This window comes from Acinonyx jubatus, chromosome A1 (assembly GCF_027475565.1).
Source record: "Acinonyx jubatus isolate Ajub_Pintada_27869175 chromosome A1, VMU_Ajub_asm_v1.0, whole genome shotgun sequence".
Lineage (NCBI taxonomy): Eukaryota > Metazoa > Chordata > Mammalia > Carnivora > Felidae > Acinonyx > Acinonyx jubatus.
In genome coordinates, this window is record NC_069380.1 from 197,324,046 (window position 1) to 197,343,325 (window position 19,280).

General features: G+C 35.2%; 1 protein-coding gene across 3 annotated transcripts in view; it reads right to left on the minus strand.

Annotated features, from left to right (window-relative positions):
- ITGA1 (integrin subunit alpha 1) overlaps nt 1-19,280 on the minus strand; it is a 162,055-nt gene that overhangs the window by 8,137 nt on the left and 134,638 nt on the right. For all 3 annotated transcript variants that reach the window (XM_015073711.3, XM_053200747.1, XM_053200755.1), the window contains 8 exons: nt 18,651-18,727; nt 15,688-15,777; nt 14,225-14,327; nt 10,704-10,817; nt 8,560-8,664; nt 8,294-8,398; nt 7,049-7,141; nt 4,044-4,160 (listed from right to left, as the gene is read on the minus strand). In XM_015073711.3, the coding sequence (XP_014929197.1) occupies nt 4,044-4,160; nt 7,049-7,141; nt 8,294-8,398; nt 8,560-8,664; nt 10,704-10,817; nt 14,225-14,327; nt 15,688-15,777; nt 18,651-18,727 (804 nt within the window). The remainder of the gene's footprint in view (nt 1-4,043; nt 4,161-7,048; nt 7,142-8,293; nt 8,399-8,559; nt 8,665-10,703; nt 10,818-14,224; nt 14,328-15,687; nt 15,778-18,650; nt 18,728-19,280) is intronic.

The window sequence follows — 19,280 nt, forward strand, 5'->3', positions numbered from 1 at the left end:
GTTGAGGCATCTAGTGGTAGATGAGGCAAAGACAACAGAACAAATAAGCACGAGAAAAAACCAATGAATCTGTCCCTCTTCTAATGGCAGTTCTATATGTCTCAGGTTTTTTCTTTGAGCCAACAATAAAAGTACTGGATTCACAAACCATCAGGCCCCTTAACTTGTGCCCGCATGTCCTAAGTCAAAAATTAATCAGATGAGGCTTTCACAGAAATAGGTGGTGAATTGTAAGACTTTTCTCTCTCCTGCTCTACCCTGCTCTTTATCTCCTGTCCTTTCCCTCTTAAGTCTTTTTGCATCTTTCCAACTTTCCTTTGCTTTCACACACTAAATGCTCTGTTTTAAAACTTAATTGTGTTATCTGAACTTTTCCACCCAACAAATTCTATTAAGTTGGGTCCTTATAGTGGAAGTTGGGTCATAGGAGTGGAGAGTAGGTGAATATAGAACATAGCTTCAAACCAGTGAAGGCTAATACTAGCCAAGGTTAAAAACAAGTTAAGTTTGTTTTCAGTGTCCAGACTTACAACTTTCACTTTCCTTCTTTGTCTTTTCGTATTTACTTATCAGTAAGTGCTAGATCTTATTTATGCTTCCCTAGTTCAAAACCCTATGGCAAAGGGTCAAAGTAAATAGTACCCGGTAGAAAGTATGTGCTTATTGGCTATAATATGCAATAAATGTTGAATGGATAAATTGATACTAATATACCAAAAACTAAAAAATTGTAGTGCTATTCCCTATCCACATCCACCAAAGATAGGAATATTGGATGAGGAACAAAGCTTTAGGACTTGTAAATAAATCATCAGTGATGGAACCTCAGGCATTGCTATGAAATCAAGCTAAGACAGAGATGTTCTTCTTTCTTAGGGTTCCTCTGTGGGCTGTGTCTCATTCCATTCTATTGGTTATATTGGCCTGACTGAGTTTCCCCCTCAACATGTGGTACTATATTCCAGGACATGTTTCTCAGTCTATTTAGATCTGTGCCCCCTAAAAGCCTTCTTTCTTCAATATTAAGTGTCTTAAGCTGTTTACTAAGATTTTGTCAAATTTCTATTTCTGCCATGTGTACTATAAGGATAAATTATATAAAGACTGTGCCTTTTGAAATAGATTCACAGCTCCAGTAAGAATCTTTGGCCTGTCTCCTGTATGGAGCCAGGAAGTTCCCATGAACTTCTAGAGTGCTCAGATTTGGAAGGAGGAGAAAGAAGGGACAGTCCTGGGGTTTCTGCTCAAGGTATAATTAGTATAAAAAGATCCCTGGGAATAACAGTAGCTTTTCTGAGTCTACTATAGACCAAATACATGCTTCAGGGATGTTCAAAATGGCTTTAAAACAGGAGGAGGGGCGATTAATCTTTTTAGCATAATGGATCTGCTGAAAGACTGAATCCAACTAGAGACTCTCATTCTAAAACAAAATATTTTTATTTCAGAGAGTTCATGACCCTCTTGAACAAAACCCAATTCCTGGAGCTCCAGAATGAAGAGCCCTGCCTCATAGCCTGCAGCAGTGGGATGTATTGGAAAAAGGATGGGTGTTGCTGAAAGATCATTGCTTGAATCCAGTCCCTTAGTAGCTGATAATCTTGGGAGATTTACTTAACCTCTCTTTGCTTTAATGTTATCAAGTATAAAATGTAGTCAAAGTACTCAGTTGAAAAGGTTGTAAGGACAACAGAGTGAACAAAAGACAGAGAGAACATAGAGCAAGGGGTTCATAGTGTTGGCAATGAAGTGAAATGGTCTGGGTTGAGGTCCTTACTCTGAACCTGATAAACCATATGGCCTCGGGAACATATGTATGCCTCAAATTTCTCATTAAGAAAATGAGGTTCACAGTAGTGTCTTTCTCAAGGGTTGATGTTAATATTACAGTGGAAAAGCTGAAAACAGTTCCTGGCACGCAGAAAGCTCTCAGGAAGTCCTAATTCCTTTGTTTCTGTGGAGTCACAGTTCTGATTGAGGCATCTCCCACTGAACTGGTTGAACTAAATGTACCTACTGATTACAGCAGTCCAAAGGTTGCTAAATTACCTTCCTTCCTGGGCCTAAAAAGATCTAAGAAGCCAGAAGAATGTATCAAAAAACGCTGACTGTATGGAAGGATGTGTTTATTTTTACTTTTATGCTTTTTCAGATTGGTGGCCAAAAAACCAAATAAGTGGATAAAACTTATTTGTTTTAAGCAGACATGCCACCAGAGAAAACCTATCCAAATATCAGCTCTGGCTTTCCTTTTCTCTTTGTCAGCCAGGTCCTAAGTCTATATGGGCAAGTGCAGTGCTCAGAATAGATCACACTGGAAGAAATCAATAAAACACTCTCTGTAACAGAGCTGCATGTAAATGAAGAAACCACATTCTAGGTTTCAAGCACAACCTCAGCACCACTAAGCCAGGTCTTGGGTACCACAGTGTGGCAAAGCCAGGTATTACAGACACAGCACTGGTAACACCTAAGAGCTGGAGGTTTGAGAAAGCAAGGAATTAATCCTGTCTTAGAGACTTTGCTGGAAATGCTACTGGTCTACATCTCTAACATGGTTTTGTTTGTCATCCCCTCTCAGTGTAAACCACCCCCCAAAAGAGGAAGTTATTTATTTTAAGAGAGTCAAAAGGATAGGAACAGCTGGAAATTTGATAGGACAGAAATTTATTATTTGAACTGTTTGATTAAAAGAGAATTCTACTGCTCGGGTATTAGAAAAAGGAATATATAGCCATATCCTGCATTTTTAACAGAGTTTAGCTATTTAATAAAACAATTTTATAAAATATAGGGTGATACTATGTTAGAATAAATACCAATTTGATGTTTAATTGGAAGAACATTAAATTCAACTTTTCTACGGGATTTTATTCTCTATTAAATTTGGTGCAAATGCTGTCATCTAAGTTCTGCTTAATTTTATTTTATTTTATTTAACTTTTTAAAATTTTATTTATTTCTTTTGAGAGAGATAGAGCACACACAGGGGAGGGGTAGAGAGAGAGAGAGAGAGACAGAGACAGAGAATCCAAAGCAGGCTCTGTGCTGACAGCAGAGAGCCTGATGCGAGGCTCGAACCCACGAACCATGAGATCATGACCTGAGCCGAAGTCAGATGCTTAACCAACTGAGCCACCCAGGCACCCCTCAGTTCTGCTTAATTTTAAAATGATGCAGCTAAGAGTTTGAAAAATCTCACATACCTCAGTATAAGCAAACATCTATGTAAATATGCAGATTTATCCAACAGAAATAGTTTCACAAGAGGATATGAAATAGGAGTCAGTGAAACAGTAATCTTTCTCTTTCCATCAACTAATTAATAAATTTCTCATCTCTTACTCAGGCACACAACTATTGCATAAAATGTGGTATATTTCTTTATATATTAAAGAAATCTTAGTTTTTAAGATGCATAGAGGTATGTGATTAGGATAATGCTCATCCTAACTATTCTATTGCTTATATATTCTTAAACTTATAGAGGAATTCATTCTTTTCTTTTCTTTTTTTTTAATAAAAGAGAGGTTTCATTCTCCTTTCCTTATAAACATTTACAATTCCCAATATTATAGACATATAAAGGTCCCTTATAAGCCCAACCTCTAGAGAGATCCATCATGATTTTTGGATTTTTTTTCTTTTACAAAACTGAAATTAAGTTGTGCATAGTGTTTGAGATACACATTTTTAAAAAATTTGTTTTGGTCCCATCATTTCAATATGTTTATTTCCTTTTTATTTTAGAGAGAGAGAGACAGCACTAGTGAGGGAGAGAGGCAGAGGAAGAGAGAGAGAATCTTAAACAGGCTCCATGTTCCACATGGAGCCCAATGCAGGGCTCTATCCCATGACCCTGGGATTATGAACTGAGCCGAAACCAAAAGTTGGACACTCAGCCGACTGAGCCACCCAGATGTCCCTCAGTATTTTTAATAGCTGTCTAATATTGTATTGCACAGCACGGATAAATCATAATTCATTTCACCAATTTGCTGTTGGTAGTTGAAATAGGAAATCAAAGGCACTTCGGTGCTTACCTTCCACAGTGCTAATATGAGCAGCATTAACAGCAACAATCCAGCAAAGGCACTCAACAGGATGACCCATAATGGCACCCTGCCTGGTAGTCCATCTTTGGATATTTGAATAGCAAACTGAAAATCATTAAACAAGACTGTTAACGTCAATAAACACCTATTATAACTCCTGGTACATTGAGTTCTTACAGGGTATAATTTTATACCAAACAATGTACTCAATCTGATTACTACATACAGAAAAAACATTGAGTTTACATTTAGAAATGCCCTTCCTCTATTCAACACCTCTAACCATGTCAAATTTATTGTTACCAAACATATTTATAATATCATGCTTTAGAAATTTATATATACAGAGTAAATTGCCTATGAATCAGAATGTTCAGGAGCAGAGGTGAATTTAACTCAGTGAGAACAATAAGTATTATTGATTCATTGATTCATTGATCGACTTTAGTGCATAGTCACAGTCGTAAAAATTTAGGCTGAAATGTCACCACAGGTTGACATAAAATCCTGAGTAGGTCTTCTTCTAATTTTAATTCTAATGTGATTTTTTTTGTCTACAAATTTATATATAACTTTCATATAGCAAAATGCATAAATCTCAAGTGTACAAATTAATTTTTGCACATATATTCACCTTCATGTACATTTTATTATACCACACTGTCTCTTCCAGTACTTATCTTTAGTCAATATCTATAAATCAGTTCTTTTTCAATTTTTTTATGTTTGTTATTGAGAGAGAAAAAGAGAGAGAGAAAGAGAGACAGAGCTTGAGTGGGGGAGGGGTAGAGAGAGAAGAAGGCACAGAATATGAAGCAGGTTCCAGGCTCCGAGCTGTCAGCAGAGAGCCCAATGCAGGGCTCGAACTCAAACTGTGAGATCATGACCTGAACCAAAATGGGAAGTTTAACAGACTGAACCACTCAGGTGTCCCAATATAAATCAGGCCTTAATTGAAAGAAAACTTTGAAGAAACAGCTTTTAGTGTTCCGGCTACTCAATGTGGCAGTCAAACCGCTATGAAACTTGTCTGCCCTGTGTCTCATCCCTAGGCTTCTGAGAAAAAAACTAATTCAGAGTAGGTGTCAATAACTAATAATAGCTCAAGTTTCTGTATTTGCTTGTCACAGGGAATGTCTCAATTCCTTAAGCTAGAGGGAAGACTGGAGGTAAAAGGAGGAAACTAACAGGGGCGATATTTACATATTTTAGAGACTGATGTAAACTCCTCAGATTGCTCCCTGTGGGTCCCTGCTGACACCTTGGGAATACAGATCCTGCAAGAGTATACATATGTACAGAGTAAGACGGTTTAAGACAGATTTTAAAAACATCTAAAACAATTCCCTCAACTTACAAATACAGAAACTTAAATCTGGATGGGATCGGTGACTAAGATCACACAATTACAAAATGATCATTTTGTAATTTAACAATGCAGGTATAGTTTTCCTTTAGGATGAGCTATTGAATAAAAAGCTTCATAGGGAATTTTAAACTAACACTTAGGGGAAATAAAACTAATTATAAAATTTTAACAAACTATATCTAGGAATCAAATGTACTCTTTTCCAATATAATATATACTCATTTTGGGGGCTTGGTGCTGACTGGTAATATTTTGGCTTCTCTGAATGTGGAGCAACTTTGCATTTATCAGTGCTCTTTATTTTATTTTATTTTATTTTATTTTTTAAACAACTTTTTATGTTTATTCACTTTTTTTTGAGAGAGAGAGAGAGAGAGCTGGGGAGGGGCAGAGAGAGAGAGGGAGACACAGAGTCCTAAGTAGGCTCCAGGCTCTGAGCCGTCAGCGTAGAGCCCGATGCGAGGCTTGAACTTGTGAACCGCGACATCATGACCTGAGCCGAAGTGGGATGCTTAACCAACAGAGCCACCCAGATGCCCTTGTCAGTGCTCTTTATAACATAAGTAAACATTATATGTATATGTTGTATACATTATATGCATATATTCTTTAAAGGTGAATACTTACCAGAGTTCATTGGAATTATTTGAAATACGTATTAATTTGAAATAATAATTTTTTAAAAATGTTTATTTATTTATTTTTGAGAGACAGAGAAAGAGAGAGAGGGAGACAGACAGACAGAGAGAGTGTGAGCAGAAGAGGAGCAGAGAGAGAGAGGGAGAGAGAGAATCCCAAGCAGGTTCCATATTCAGTGTGGAGCCTGATGTGGGGCTCGACCCCACAATCCACCATGAGATTATGACCTGAGTTGAAACCAAGAGTTGGACTCTTAATTGACTGAGCCACCCAGGCGCCCCTGAAATAAGAAATTTTTAAGCAACATCTGAATGTTAGGTAGCTCTTAAATAAAATGTTATGACTCACACTATCCACATGGGATATTTAAACTCTCCCATGAGAAGAGGAGAAATCATGCTTATATATCCACATCTATAATTAGTACTCTGGCCTTATTTTATAATAATACAGTAGGAAAAAACTCAAACCATTTTATTTTTACCAATGACTAAAGTGTGAATTTGTATGAGGGAATAATATCTCATTTTTGCTTCAGATTTCCCAATGACTAAATGAAGAAAACCTTTAAAAATTTATATTTATTTCTGTACAGTGTACCATTACTTTCTGTAAAGAATTTTTCAAGTTTGCTCTTCAAATGTCAATTGCATTTTATAATGTTGGTTTTTAAGGAGGTAAATTACAAGTGCATCATTTGTTATCAAGGTGAAAGTAAAAACATCAATTTATTGTGATAGTTACTTACAAGCAGTAAAGTCAAACGTGGCATGTTAATTGTAAATATCATGGCTTTTTCCCAGTTTCTTACAAAGAAGACTGAAATCACACTTGAAGTTAATTAAGTATAATTTGAAGCAAAAAGTGTCTGTTACTCAGTGACTAGCTAGTCACTGTTTTAGGGACTATAAGCAATTATAAAACGTTGTGTCACAAAATCCAGAGTGAAATGTATAAGGCTTTCAAAACTTAGAGTTGTACTTACCTCTCTTTTTTGATTGCCAGTACTTAAAATCAGTAATGTATTTTCACTCTGAAGGTCTGCCCTTACAGTAAGATTTAAGCTCGAAAAACGTGCCTGAAAAGCAAACAGGATTTATTTTCAATATATTATGCTAATCACAGTGAGAGCTAGTCATGCTTGAGCTAGTGCGATTTTTAAAATTGAGATTTTCCTGAGAGACTAAAAACACTGGTTTTGTTAACATCCAGATGGGAATGGTGGTTTCAAATGATCACCCTCCCCTCCTCTCTGCACTCGAACTGTCACTTAGATCCTTGTTATAGAATGAAAAATTTTCAAAATCATTTTCTTCAGATTTATCCTTAGCAAAACCAAATCTCAAGCCACGCCCCACTTTCATGTAGCTAGCTAGGTATGAAACAGCTATGCTCTGGTAACAAAGTTTATACAGAAGCTTTTTAGGATTAAATGTGAAATTGCCAATACCCAATAGTTTGTGATTTACAAAATAGCAACTTAATATGGTCAAACCTAAAAATGGAAATTTTATATAATTCACCACTTGTAATAGAGACACAAATCACACAAAACACAATGGATTAAGTTTTAAAGTAGTTTGTTGCCAGACAGATTTGACTACTAGGAGCTAAAAAATGTCCTAAATATAAATATATTTATATTTATATATGTCATATTACATAAATATATACATAAATTACATAAATGTATCAATACATATAAAGTATATATAATATAAAAATAAATATATATATGTAAGTATATATACACAGTACATATAAATGTGTATGCATGTGTGTGTGTGTATATATATATGTAAAGTCTGATCTAATACAATGAATCCATAATACATGTTAGATCTATTTGTTGTTAATGGTGTCAAGGATTGTCCCTCTATAATTCCTTGTCCCTTAACTGAGTTCTAAAGTAGGAAGATAAATTCAAACTTTAATTATGCAGTATTAAAATAAATGCATGCATTTATTTCTAGATGTGCAAAAAAAATAATAATAAGAGAGACTGATAAAAGTATATATCTGAAAGGGTACCTTTGAGATAACTTAGTTGCTAACAGACAAGGAAAAATGAGACCCAAATCGTTGGTTCAATAGAGCTGGAGCTTGGACCACATTTTAAAAAATATTTCTAGTTCTTTCTACAGAAGCACTCTTCTTTGCACATACTACGTAACGAACAAATATTTGTTAAAATAATTCAATAATGGCAGAGAACAATGCAATCACTTACTTTTATAAAAGTTGGTTTCCATAAGGTAAGTGAAACATTCACTTGGCTCATGTCAGAAGGAATCAAATTACACGTGATTGTAGCAAATTTACATGTGCTGCAGTCCTGTTTAAATGTCCAGAGGTATATATTAGTATCTTTGCCATTTAATAAAAAGATAACATATTAAAATATTCTAAAAGATAGTAATTTTTAGATTGATATTGAATTTGTTCACTTAAAAAGCATGAGATAAAAGTAGCACTTGTCTTGTTATCTGAATTTACCAGAATTGTGCCTCGTTTGAGATCTTCAGATTTTGATATAATCATTTGCTTCCCAGAGTTGATACCAAGCGGGTCCTGAAGGCTACTGGGTCTGCAGTTTGCATTCTAAGAAATGAAAGTATTTCTTTTATCAGACAATGCCAGATGTCAGAGGGAAAAATGACTTAGTACAATAATGTGAAGAATCTGTGAATGACAGCCATTGTCAGAGATGAAAGACGCATCTTCGTAAATGTGCAATATGGAAGAAGCTATTCTGTAGCAGCCATATACACCCACTCCCAGATAATAATTACGCTAGCATACTACTTTTGAATTTTGATAGATATCACTGAGGTTGTTTTGGAAACAGAAGGATGTTAGTAGAAAGCACTATTGCATAATTCATACACTCATTAAATTATTTTTTTCATGGGTGGCTCAGTCGGTTGGGTGTCTGACTTCCTTGCCTAGCTCAGGTCATGATCTTGTGGTTTGTGGGTTCAAGCCCTGTGTCGGGCTCCGTGCTGACAGCTCGGAGCCTGGAGCCTGCTTCAGATTCTGTGTTTCCCTGTCTTTCTGCTCTGTTTCTCTCTCTCTCTCTCTCAAAAATAAATACACATTAGAAAAAATTTTTAAAAAATTATTGTTTTCATCAAACATTAGTTTGTATATTCCCATAATACAAAGGGAGAAAAGAACTTAAAAACTCTACTGAAAAAAAAGGGGTTAGCATTTGTTATTCAATATGATGGCTCATATGATGGTTTGTGAAACAAACAAAAAAGAGAGGAACTTTTGTCTGTATTTATGTATCCATCCAATAATATTTTGTGAGTCTCTAAACACCAAGAACAAGACACTTGGTCTATGTGGGAGGAAGATGTAAGTAACCTATAAAGGTTAAAATGGCAGGTTTACAAGACAGCTAGTGCTTGGATTGGTTTTCTAGACTTGCTCTAATAAAGCTCTTGCTCATCAAGACTCTCTACATCCTTGATAAAAGGTAGGAAGGATAAAGGTTCATAAGTAATAGGAAAGGTACAATTTTAATTTTTCCACATGCTCACAAATCTTCTTTTTTTGGGATTAGAGAGAAATGGTAGAGCTTTAATTTTTCCTTGCTTATAGGAAAGCATTTAAATATTATAATCCAACTATCACTATTGCTATTTTTTGATTTCTGAGAACAATTTAACTTAAATCTCTGAAAAGACAGATTGTCAAATGTTGAAAATATGCATGCATTACTTGAATATTTATTACAATTTTCTATGTCTTAGAGACTGAACCATAACAATTTACCGCATTGACTCATTCAAAGCTATGGGTACAAAGTGGGTGTGATATTGCTACTGTTTGGGATAAGTGAGTAAATAGTACTGTGCTGTTTTATGTGCAGCTGTGTGTGTTCTTAGGAGCAATCAAGAAGTCTTCTTACAAAGCTGTTTGATCACCTCAAACGAATTAAAGCTATAACAATATAACATACATTTTAAGGCACAAGTCAACAAGTAGTTATCTAAAATCTACTCTGGTGGATATGATTTCAAAAACATATGCCCAAGTCCTAGCACCTGGAACCTGTGAATGTGACCTTGTTTGGAAACAGGGTCCTTGCAGATGTAATTAAAGATCTCCAGATGAGGTCATTCTGGATTTAGGATGGGCTCTAAGTCCACTGATGAGTGTGTAATGAGAGACAGAAGAGGTGAAAGCACAGGAACACGAGGAAGACAGGCATGTGAGGACAGAGGCAGGGATTGCACTTACACCACCACCAGCTAATGCACGCTCAGTGGTGACAGCAGCCACCAGAAGCTGGGAGAAAGGCACGGAACAGATTCTCCCTCTGAGCCTCCAGGGGGAACGAACATTGTTGACACCTTGATTTTAGACACTGGCCTCCAGAACTGTGCGAAAATAAATTTCTGTTGTTTCTAGCCACCCAATTGGGGTAATTTGTTGCCACAGCAGTTGTAGGAAACTAACATACCCACTAAGTAGTCAGTGGAAGTCATTATTATTATTTAAAATTTTCTAACTGCTTCTCCATGTTACTTTGGTAAATTCTTTATCAGAAATGGCACACAAAACAAAAGGCTTTAAATACATACTGAAAAGGATAACAATAATGATGTAATTCCAAGGCACACATGACTTACATTAGAAGATGACCATCCACTTGGGTATAGCACAGGATAACCGTCTGATGTCAAGTTGGGAAATGAAATTGACAGCTTAAGTTCTGGCATCGGAAAATGTCCACTTTTTCTAATCTACAGGAAAAAAAATAGAAAGGTAATCCTCTCTTCCTCTTCCAATAGCACCCTTTCTGTATTATGCAGAATGCCTGTTCTCAATTGATGAATTAAATTGTGAAATATTTTGAACCCGAAAGTGAATTCAGACAGTTGATGGCACTGGACAGAGAACTGAAATAACTAAGCAAAAAATAGGGATGTTCAATAGTGGCCATATGTATCAGCTACAAATATATATTGTTCCTTCATGCTCCTGCTCCCACTCCCAAAATAGGACTGGGATTAAGGAAATTCAGAATTAATTTTTTTTGTCAATTTACCATGCTTATCATCTTTTTGGACATACTAGTTAGTCTTTTGGAGGTGGGAAGGAAGGAGAACATTTATTTACTCGATCGACTCAGAACAAGAGAGCATATTTTGTTTGCTTCAATGTGCTTGCCATAATTTCCTAAGACCACAAATCGTCCCTCAGCCCAGCTACATGGGATCTGTCACCACTGCACAGGCAAACCAGATATGCACCTGCTTCCTTGAATAACTGTATCCCCAGCTATGGCTACTGGGTCAATAACAATCGATAATCTGGTTGGATGAGAGTCACATTGCCTCTCCTCTCAATGCCCATCTATTTTTATCCATTAAGCTGAAATTCAAACTTACTATCACAGCATGCCACCAAAGGTGAGTGTAGCCCATAGAGAGGGATGCTCAAAGTTGGGCAGGATGAGGTTCAGCAGGAACCTGAATTTACTGTTCAAAAGTCCTCACAGGTAGAAGAGGTGCAATCGAATTGGAGCAACCAGGTGCTATAGCCCTCTCTTCTTCCACTCAAGCATAATTTCCAGGATCTATGCCTTCTTCACAGCCTTCCTGGGCCAAGTCCTTAGGGGAGTAGGAAGCTTCTTAATCTACAGATGCCAGGAAATCCAACTGATCTACCTAACTGAAACTTCTTGGCTGAGAGCTACACAGATCTGAAACAATTCCCTGTGGTTGCCAAATCTAAATGCATCCCTTAATCTTGGAATTCTAGAAATTCCTGACCAGCAGTGCCTGGCTTCTTAACCATGCTCTTTGACACTTGCCTTCTTATTGTAATATGCCCTGAACTTCCCTGCCATGGCCTCCCAGTCTAATTCCATCTGTTTTCTTCCAAAATGTAAAACAAAAATCATGTAATTTGTAATTAACATTCATTTTCTCTGATTAAAAACAAAGTTCTTTACAGAAATAGTGGAAAATATTGAAAATAAACAGAAGTTTCCTACAGTTGTACTACATTGGTGACATTTTAGTGTACAATTTACCTATCATTTACATTTATGCATATATTATAAAATTTGTATCATATAAAATATAAAATTTGGCATCTCACTTGTAAAATGTATTGTCATGGTATTTTCCTATAAACTTAAAGAACATTTAAGAATATGACTTTTATTAGCTGCTTAATAATAATCACAGTATCAATATTTATTTATGTTAAACATTTATTTATATTCCGGGCACTGCTTGCATTATTGCCTTTAACCCTTTAACAGCCCTATGAGGTAGATTCTCTTATTACCCCTATTTTACCTATGAGGAAACAAGGTTAGAATGAGAATAAAGAACTTCCATGATCACAGAGCTTATAGATAGCAGAATCAAGATTTCTTTAACCTAAAATATGACCTCTGTGGGGCATCTGGGTGGCTCAGTTGATGGAGCATCCAACTCCTGATTTCACTCAGTTCATGATTCCAGGGTCCTGGGATGGCACCATGTGTTAGGTGTGGGGCCTTCTTAACATTCTCTCTCTCTCTCTCTCTCTCTCTCTCTTTCTGTCTGCCTCTCTCCCCTGCTTATATGCTCTCTCTCTCTAAAATAAAAAAATTAAATTAAATTAAATTGGCCCTCTGAACTATTATTAATAGCTGTCTCTCCATTGAATAACTATATGATAATTTATTTAAGCAATTTCATGTGGTTAAGCTTTTAGATTGTGCCCAGGTTTCAATTTTTAAACTACTATAAATGACACTGATAAGAGTATCTCCCAGGGGTGCTTGGCTGGTTCAGTCAGAAGAGCATGTGACTCTTGATCTTGGGGTTGTGAGCTTGAGCCCCATGTTGGGTGTAGACATTACTTAAAAATAAATAAATAAACTAAAAAAAAAAAGAATATCTCTGAGAATAAATCTTTCTACCACCAATAATTTCCTATAGTAAATTTCTAGCAGTAAATTCACTGGCTCTCACCTAAGAAAATGTTCACATTATTTTTTATTCCATTACTCCAATTTTAGATTTTATTCCAGAAAAAATAATCAGACATACAAAAGATTATGCTCAAGGATATTCTTAACAATGTTATTTCTATCAACATTATTTACAATAATAGTTTGAGAGTACATGTTTCAAGTTTGGTCCCTAATAAGTAACAACATATGAAGATCTATAATATTAAACATTCCTCTCTTTTTTCTCTCCTTCCTTGTGTTTTGCTGAATTCTTTAATCTGGGAATAGCAAATGGAGTTAGAAGAGCTTGGCAGCCTAAATTTCAAAGATTTATCTCAGTAATGAAGTAACTGGCATTCATGCTAATTTCTAGAGTATGGCTTGTCATAGGAATTTCAGCAACGAGCACAGATAAAAACAATGGAACACATCTTGAGAGTATACAATTATTTCATTTCGTAAGAGAACTTCCTTTCTCACTGGAAAGAGATTGAGACCATTTTCACCTATAATAACATTGCATTATTCATACTTCTGAATATATATTTAAATTCATCATTTGAATTGGACCCTCTTTTACTTGAATAACATACTTGAGTCTGTGTCTGTAAGTAGGCATTACCTAAAATACAAGTCTGGCTCAATTCCGTAATTGTTTGCTATAGTGGTTAGGAAAGTTCATTATGATGAATTCAAAGAGAAAAATAAATGTAACAGAAAACATCACTTAAGGATGTGGTACAAGGAACATATGAAAGGTAGCAATGAGCTGAAGGAGATACATATTTATTTGTTGAGTAAAGGAAAATATTACCAAGACATCTGAAGTATTCAATTTTCTGAAATAGTCATAATTATTTTTTAAAGTGTTTTTTTCATTCACACTTGCAATGCAAATAAAGTCTACAGGTTTATAGGTAGTATCTCTTTGGTTTTAGAAGTTTATTTTTTTCTAGGAAGTCATCTAACTGTGTCTTAGGAGGAAATTAGAAACTTAGATTTTTAAAATTGCTTCAAAGTATAATTATCAATAATTATTTAAATAAAATTACTTCAAAATAGTGAAATTATAAAAAAATATTCTGGAATATAGGGATTAACTGTTGAATCAGCAGGTTTCTATGTGTCTGTTAATACTTTAATTTATAAACTTACAAATTATTCCTTTACTATACTAATTTAGAGGTAATTTCTTACCAAGTAGAAGACATTAATTTCATTTCCAATGTCCTCAGTAGAATTAATAACTTCAGGGACTGTCTCATTGGCCGCAATTGAAATATGGTATTCACTCGCAGAGCTGAGAATTAATTGAAAGAAGAAAAACAAAACACAACAAAGCTTAACTTTTACTTGACCTCATTCTTTTTCTTTATACTAGGTAATCCCACAAAAAGTACTTGTAGAAATTTCAAATTGGAGGCAAATTCTTCTACTCTGAAACCTAAAATTAAATCTTTGAGGAGGATGAGAAAGATTATATAATTTCACTCAATAATCACTAATGTTTATTTGGTCTTAAAATGCTAAAATATATACAGTTTTTAAACTGAAAGTTTCATTGTTACCAAGTATAAAGTTTCCACTAATTCACTAACATCATTTACATTTAGTGAATAATGAGACTAAAAGTTGGTATTTTTCATAGTGCTGAAATTTAAATAGATTTAAAAAATTGTTAACCTTTTTACATTAAAGTCCTATATTACTGCCAAACTTAAAAATTCAATCTTTTCCATAAAATTCTCCATGTTCTTTGGATGAACTTGGTGGAATTTAGTATAATAAAACAAATAGGTATTTGCCAAAATTCTATTTTAATAAAATGAAAAATTCTTGGAAAATCATTGTACCAAGAGAAGTGGTAACAGCAAGATAGAAAACAGCAAACAGAATTCGGAGGCTAAGTAATGTACACAAAATTTATGTGTATATCCTATAATCCTCACATTTTTGTTGTTTGTTATCAGAAAAAGCAAAGTACCATAGAAAATAAATTAATAAAATGATCAGAATTTCACACTAAACTGTGAAAATATAAGAATCATATACTTACACTTTCTGTATACATTGCACATATTTATTTAACAGGAGCTTGGAGTCTTGCTTAAGCAAGAGAAATTATAGTGGGAAATTTTGCCAATATGATTTGTGTTTGGATAGATCAGAAGTTCTTAGGGGAAAGGACAGTTTAGAATAATGCAAGAAATAAACAGCTCTTGTCAATGAGAAATGATTTAATCTTGTGTGTCCAGAATGGGCAGGCTGACTAGATCCCTCACAATGAGAAATGATGGTCAAGAAACATGCTGGTACCCTCTAAGAACAGTGCCATTTGTGACGAACTTCTAGATCTGCAGCTTGCATTTATGACAGAAGACTGGACTGCTAATGTAATCCAGGATCATTAGCACCTCACATTTAAAATTATCTAGTAGGCTTGGCCTCTGACTTTTGAGTGCAGGAGAATTACCCGGAGGGCTTGTTTGACACAGATTTCTGGGCCCCAGAGTTTCTGATTCAGTGGATTGGGGTGGGGCTAAGAATCTGCCTTTCTAACAAGTTTCCAGGTGCTTCTGATGCCCTTGGCCAGAGACCACACTTTGAGAACCACTGGGTTTGTAGACTGACATCAACATAAAAATGCAGTTTCCTCCTACCTGTAAAACTGAAGTCCAACTTCATATTTTACTGGGATAGAGATATTAACTTCATTATCAAAAAGGGCTTCAGGAGGCTCTTCACTGTCACTAGGAAATACACAGCACATTTGGACAAATCATTAAACCATTGACTATTTAGAGACATTTCTGAGCATTTGAAAGGGAAGTTTATTTTGGCAACTAAATAAAAGGATAAACAGGTAGAATTCTTAAAAATTTTTTTTAATGTGTATTCATTTTTTACAGACAGGAAGAGACAGAGTGCAAGTGGGGGAGGGTCAGGAGAGAGGGAGACACAGAATCTGAAGCAGGATCTAGGCTCTGATCTGTCAGCACAGAGCCCGACGCGGGGCTTGAACTCATGGACCGTGAGATCATGACCTGAGCCGAAGTCGGACGCTTAACTGACTGAGCCACCCAGGCGCCCCAAGGATAGAATTCTTGTTTCTGTTGTTGTTGTCATTTTTAAACCAGAGTGGGGAGGGGGGTGGGTATTATTAAATTTCCTAAGCTGATTCTGAGCTGCAGCTTGGGTTGAAAACTACACCAATTTAGTGCAAGGTTTCTCAAACTTCTTTAGAAGGATTATGATAAATATCCTTGGGTCAATTGTTAAATACACAGATTATTGGGTTTCTCTTCTTGAAATACAGATTTAGTAGATCTGAGTCGGGGCCTAGGAATTTGTGTTTTTAACACAAATCATACAAGTGATTCTTATTTATTCTTTATAGACAAGGACCTCACCAAAAGACTCAACTAGGGTCACATGGTGGAGAGTCAATATAAAATCTTTGATCTTCTTGTTTTAATAGTCTTTCTGTGCTTATTGCTTGATGCTTATGTTATTTGTTCAGAATATATTTATTCCCTTGATTTAAGTTGTCATTTCAATTATGTATTATGTAAACACATATGTATGTTTATACATACATATGCGTATCTCATACTCCCCTGTATTAAAAAAAAAAAACACATGTGAGGTATGTAAAAGTTACCAACACTGGCTCTGAGGCCAGAGTGCATGGGATTGTTCTTGAACATTAACACACTTTAATCTCTCTTTGCCAAGGTTTCTTAAAATTATTTAATCTTTCTTTGCCAAGGTTTCTTAATCTATAAAACAGGGATTTATCAATAAATAAATGATTATAATAAGTGCCAAGTGCTTAACATTGTGCCTAGATGTAAGAAATATCTAATGAGAGTTAGATTTCATTATTTTTATCACATACCCCCTCCACCGAGTGACCAAGCACCTAGCATCTGGTCCCACAGAATGGACAACAAGGACATTTTAATGGCTCTGCTATTCCCAAGTGTATTAAGTGGCTTTGTGCGAGCTAAAGGGCAGTGAAGGCAGCACCTTGCTTTGGGTGATAGATATTTATGTGACTGGGCTTTTGCTATGGATGGTCTCCTCTTCTCCCACCTGTTCCCTGCTGTAGCTAAATTAATCTTCCTAAGAAACAGCTCTGTGTATATGACTTCACCCCTCAAAAACTTTTCTGGCTTCTTAGGACTTGCTCAGTTAAGAAAAAATGCCTCATCCTGACATTTCAATACATTTCAACACACATTACCACAACATGGTAAAATGCATACCTTCTGTTTATCTTCTGTTACTCCTTTATGTATTCTCTATATGTGAGCTACAATGGATTATCTAGTATTCCACCAATAGATCTAGTGGTTCATCTTTGAGTTTTTGCTCAAGCTCTGTATTTTGTCTAAAATGCTCTACCTAATTCTATTTACCAACCTCTCTGTGAATTGCTACCCACCCTTTAAGGTCTTTCTCAATTACAATCGTCTTGATAAAGTTTTCTTGGGGTCTCACTGCCCAGTAGATATAATTTCAACCTCTGTTTAAAATTTCTGATACATGGTTTACATTTTTCGAATGAATTTTCCTTGTTCTACCCTATATTATAATAATTTATATACTAGTCTCAGTGCCCTGCTATAATATTCACCCTATGAGGAGGTTCATGCCCATATTAATTTTTATATTCCCTATTGTGGACTAATTTAATACCTTGTCCATAGATGTCAAATAAATATTTGTTGAGTTAAACTGAGCATACAGAATTCATTTACACATTATTTTCTCACTTATTCATTCAGTCTATATTAATTCAGTATGAGGGATCATGCTAGTTACTGGGGAGTAAAGCAACAAAAGATAGAACTTTATCTCAAGTTTATGGTCCAGTGGATGATTACACTTAGAAGAAAGTTAAGACACTATTTCAATTTCCTCATGAGCCTTTCATTTTTAGTCTGGGTATTCTATGATATCTTTCAGAAGCTCTGACTTCTTTGTATAAAATATATTAAACTACAAAAAGGTATCATAAAACTTTAAGTCTAGGTGTGCCTGGGTGATTCAGTCAGTTAAACGTCTGATTCTTGATTTCAGTTCAGGTCATGATCTGATGGTTTGTAGGATCAAGCCCTGTGTCGGGCTCCAAGCTGACAGCATGGAGCCTGCTTGGGATTCTCTCTCTCCCTCTCTCTCTGCCCCTTCCCCATTCATGTGCTCTCTCTCTAAACAAATAAAATAAACTTAAAAAAAAAAAAGAGCCTTTAAGGACATCTAACGATTCAGTTGACTCTATGGGCTGCCAGTAAAAATTAAATTAGCAATCCTGTAAACTTCTAAATAAATTTAAATGAAATTTGGCAGATATAAGTGATGTATGATTACAATACGTTTTACAGCTCCTAGACCAATGGCTTAATCTAGTTAGGTGTATTAGTTCCATTAAATAAAAATTTCTTTATTTTAATTATTCATAAGGATGTTTTTGTTAACTAAAGGGGTTCATTGCCTTCTACTTTTACTGATCCTCATAAAAGTTGTAAGTTCCAGTGAATCTATAAAGCAAAATATTCTAAATACATGGAAGAAATTATATACTTATAACACATACAGTCATGCATACATATCGACCAACCTTGTTGCACTTAAATGAATGGTCACATTTTCCATGAGATAAGATGTGTTAAACTGAAATAATATTTTGAAAGTAACCTATGAAATAAAAATATTTTTAGTTTAGTAGCAGATAAAGAAGTAGAATGTTTACATTGATTAAAATGTTTAATTACATTAATGATATTACTTAGACTCAAATTATAAAGTTATTTACAAAATATTACCTTATAAAATAAAACCTCATCACATCTCAAAAATTGAACAAGATATACATGTACTTTTAAAGCTCTTTTAATCAATTTAGGCTCACTCATAGAAGGATGACTAGAATTCAGGTGTCATGAGATTTGTATGGTTGTACCATATATGTGTGGAGTTTTCTTCTGTATTTTCTTCTCTCACATATATTTTGAGCTACATTAAAAAACATTTTTTTAAAGAATCTTCAGCTCTGCTGTTTTCTTCTTGCTTTGAAGTAGCAATCATAATTCCAATAGAAGCTTTATTGGGTGGGCTTGAACTACAATACTTCACAAAGGGTCAAACTGCCAGAGTCTCTCAGTGAGCTCCTTTTTGTTCTTCTTTTCCTTAGCTCCCTGACTGGTGTGCACATATAAGTCTTGGAATTTTTTATGAGTCTTCAGAACTA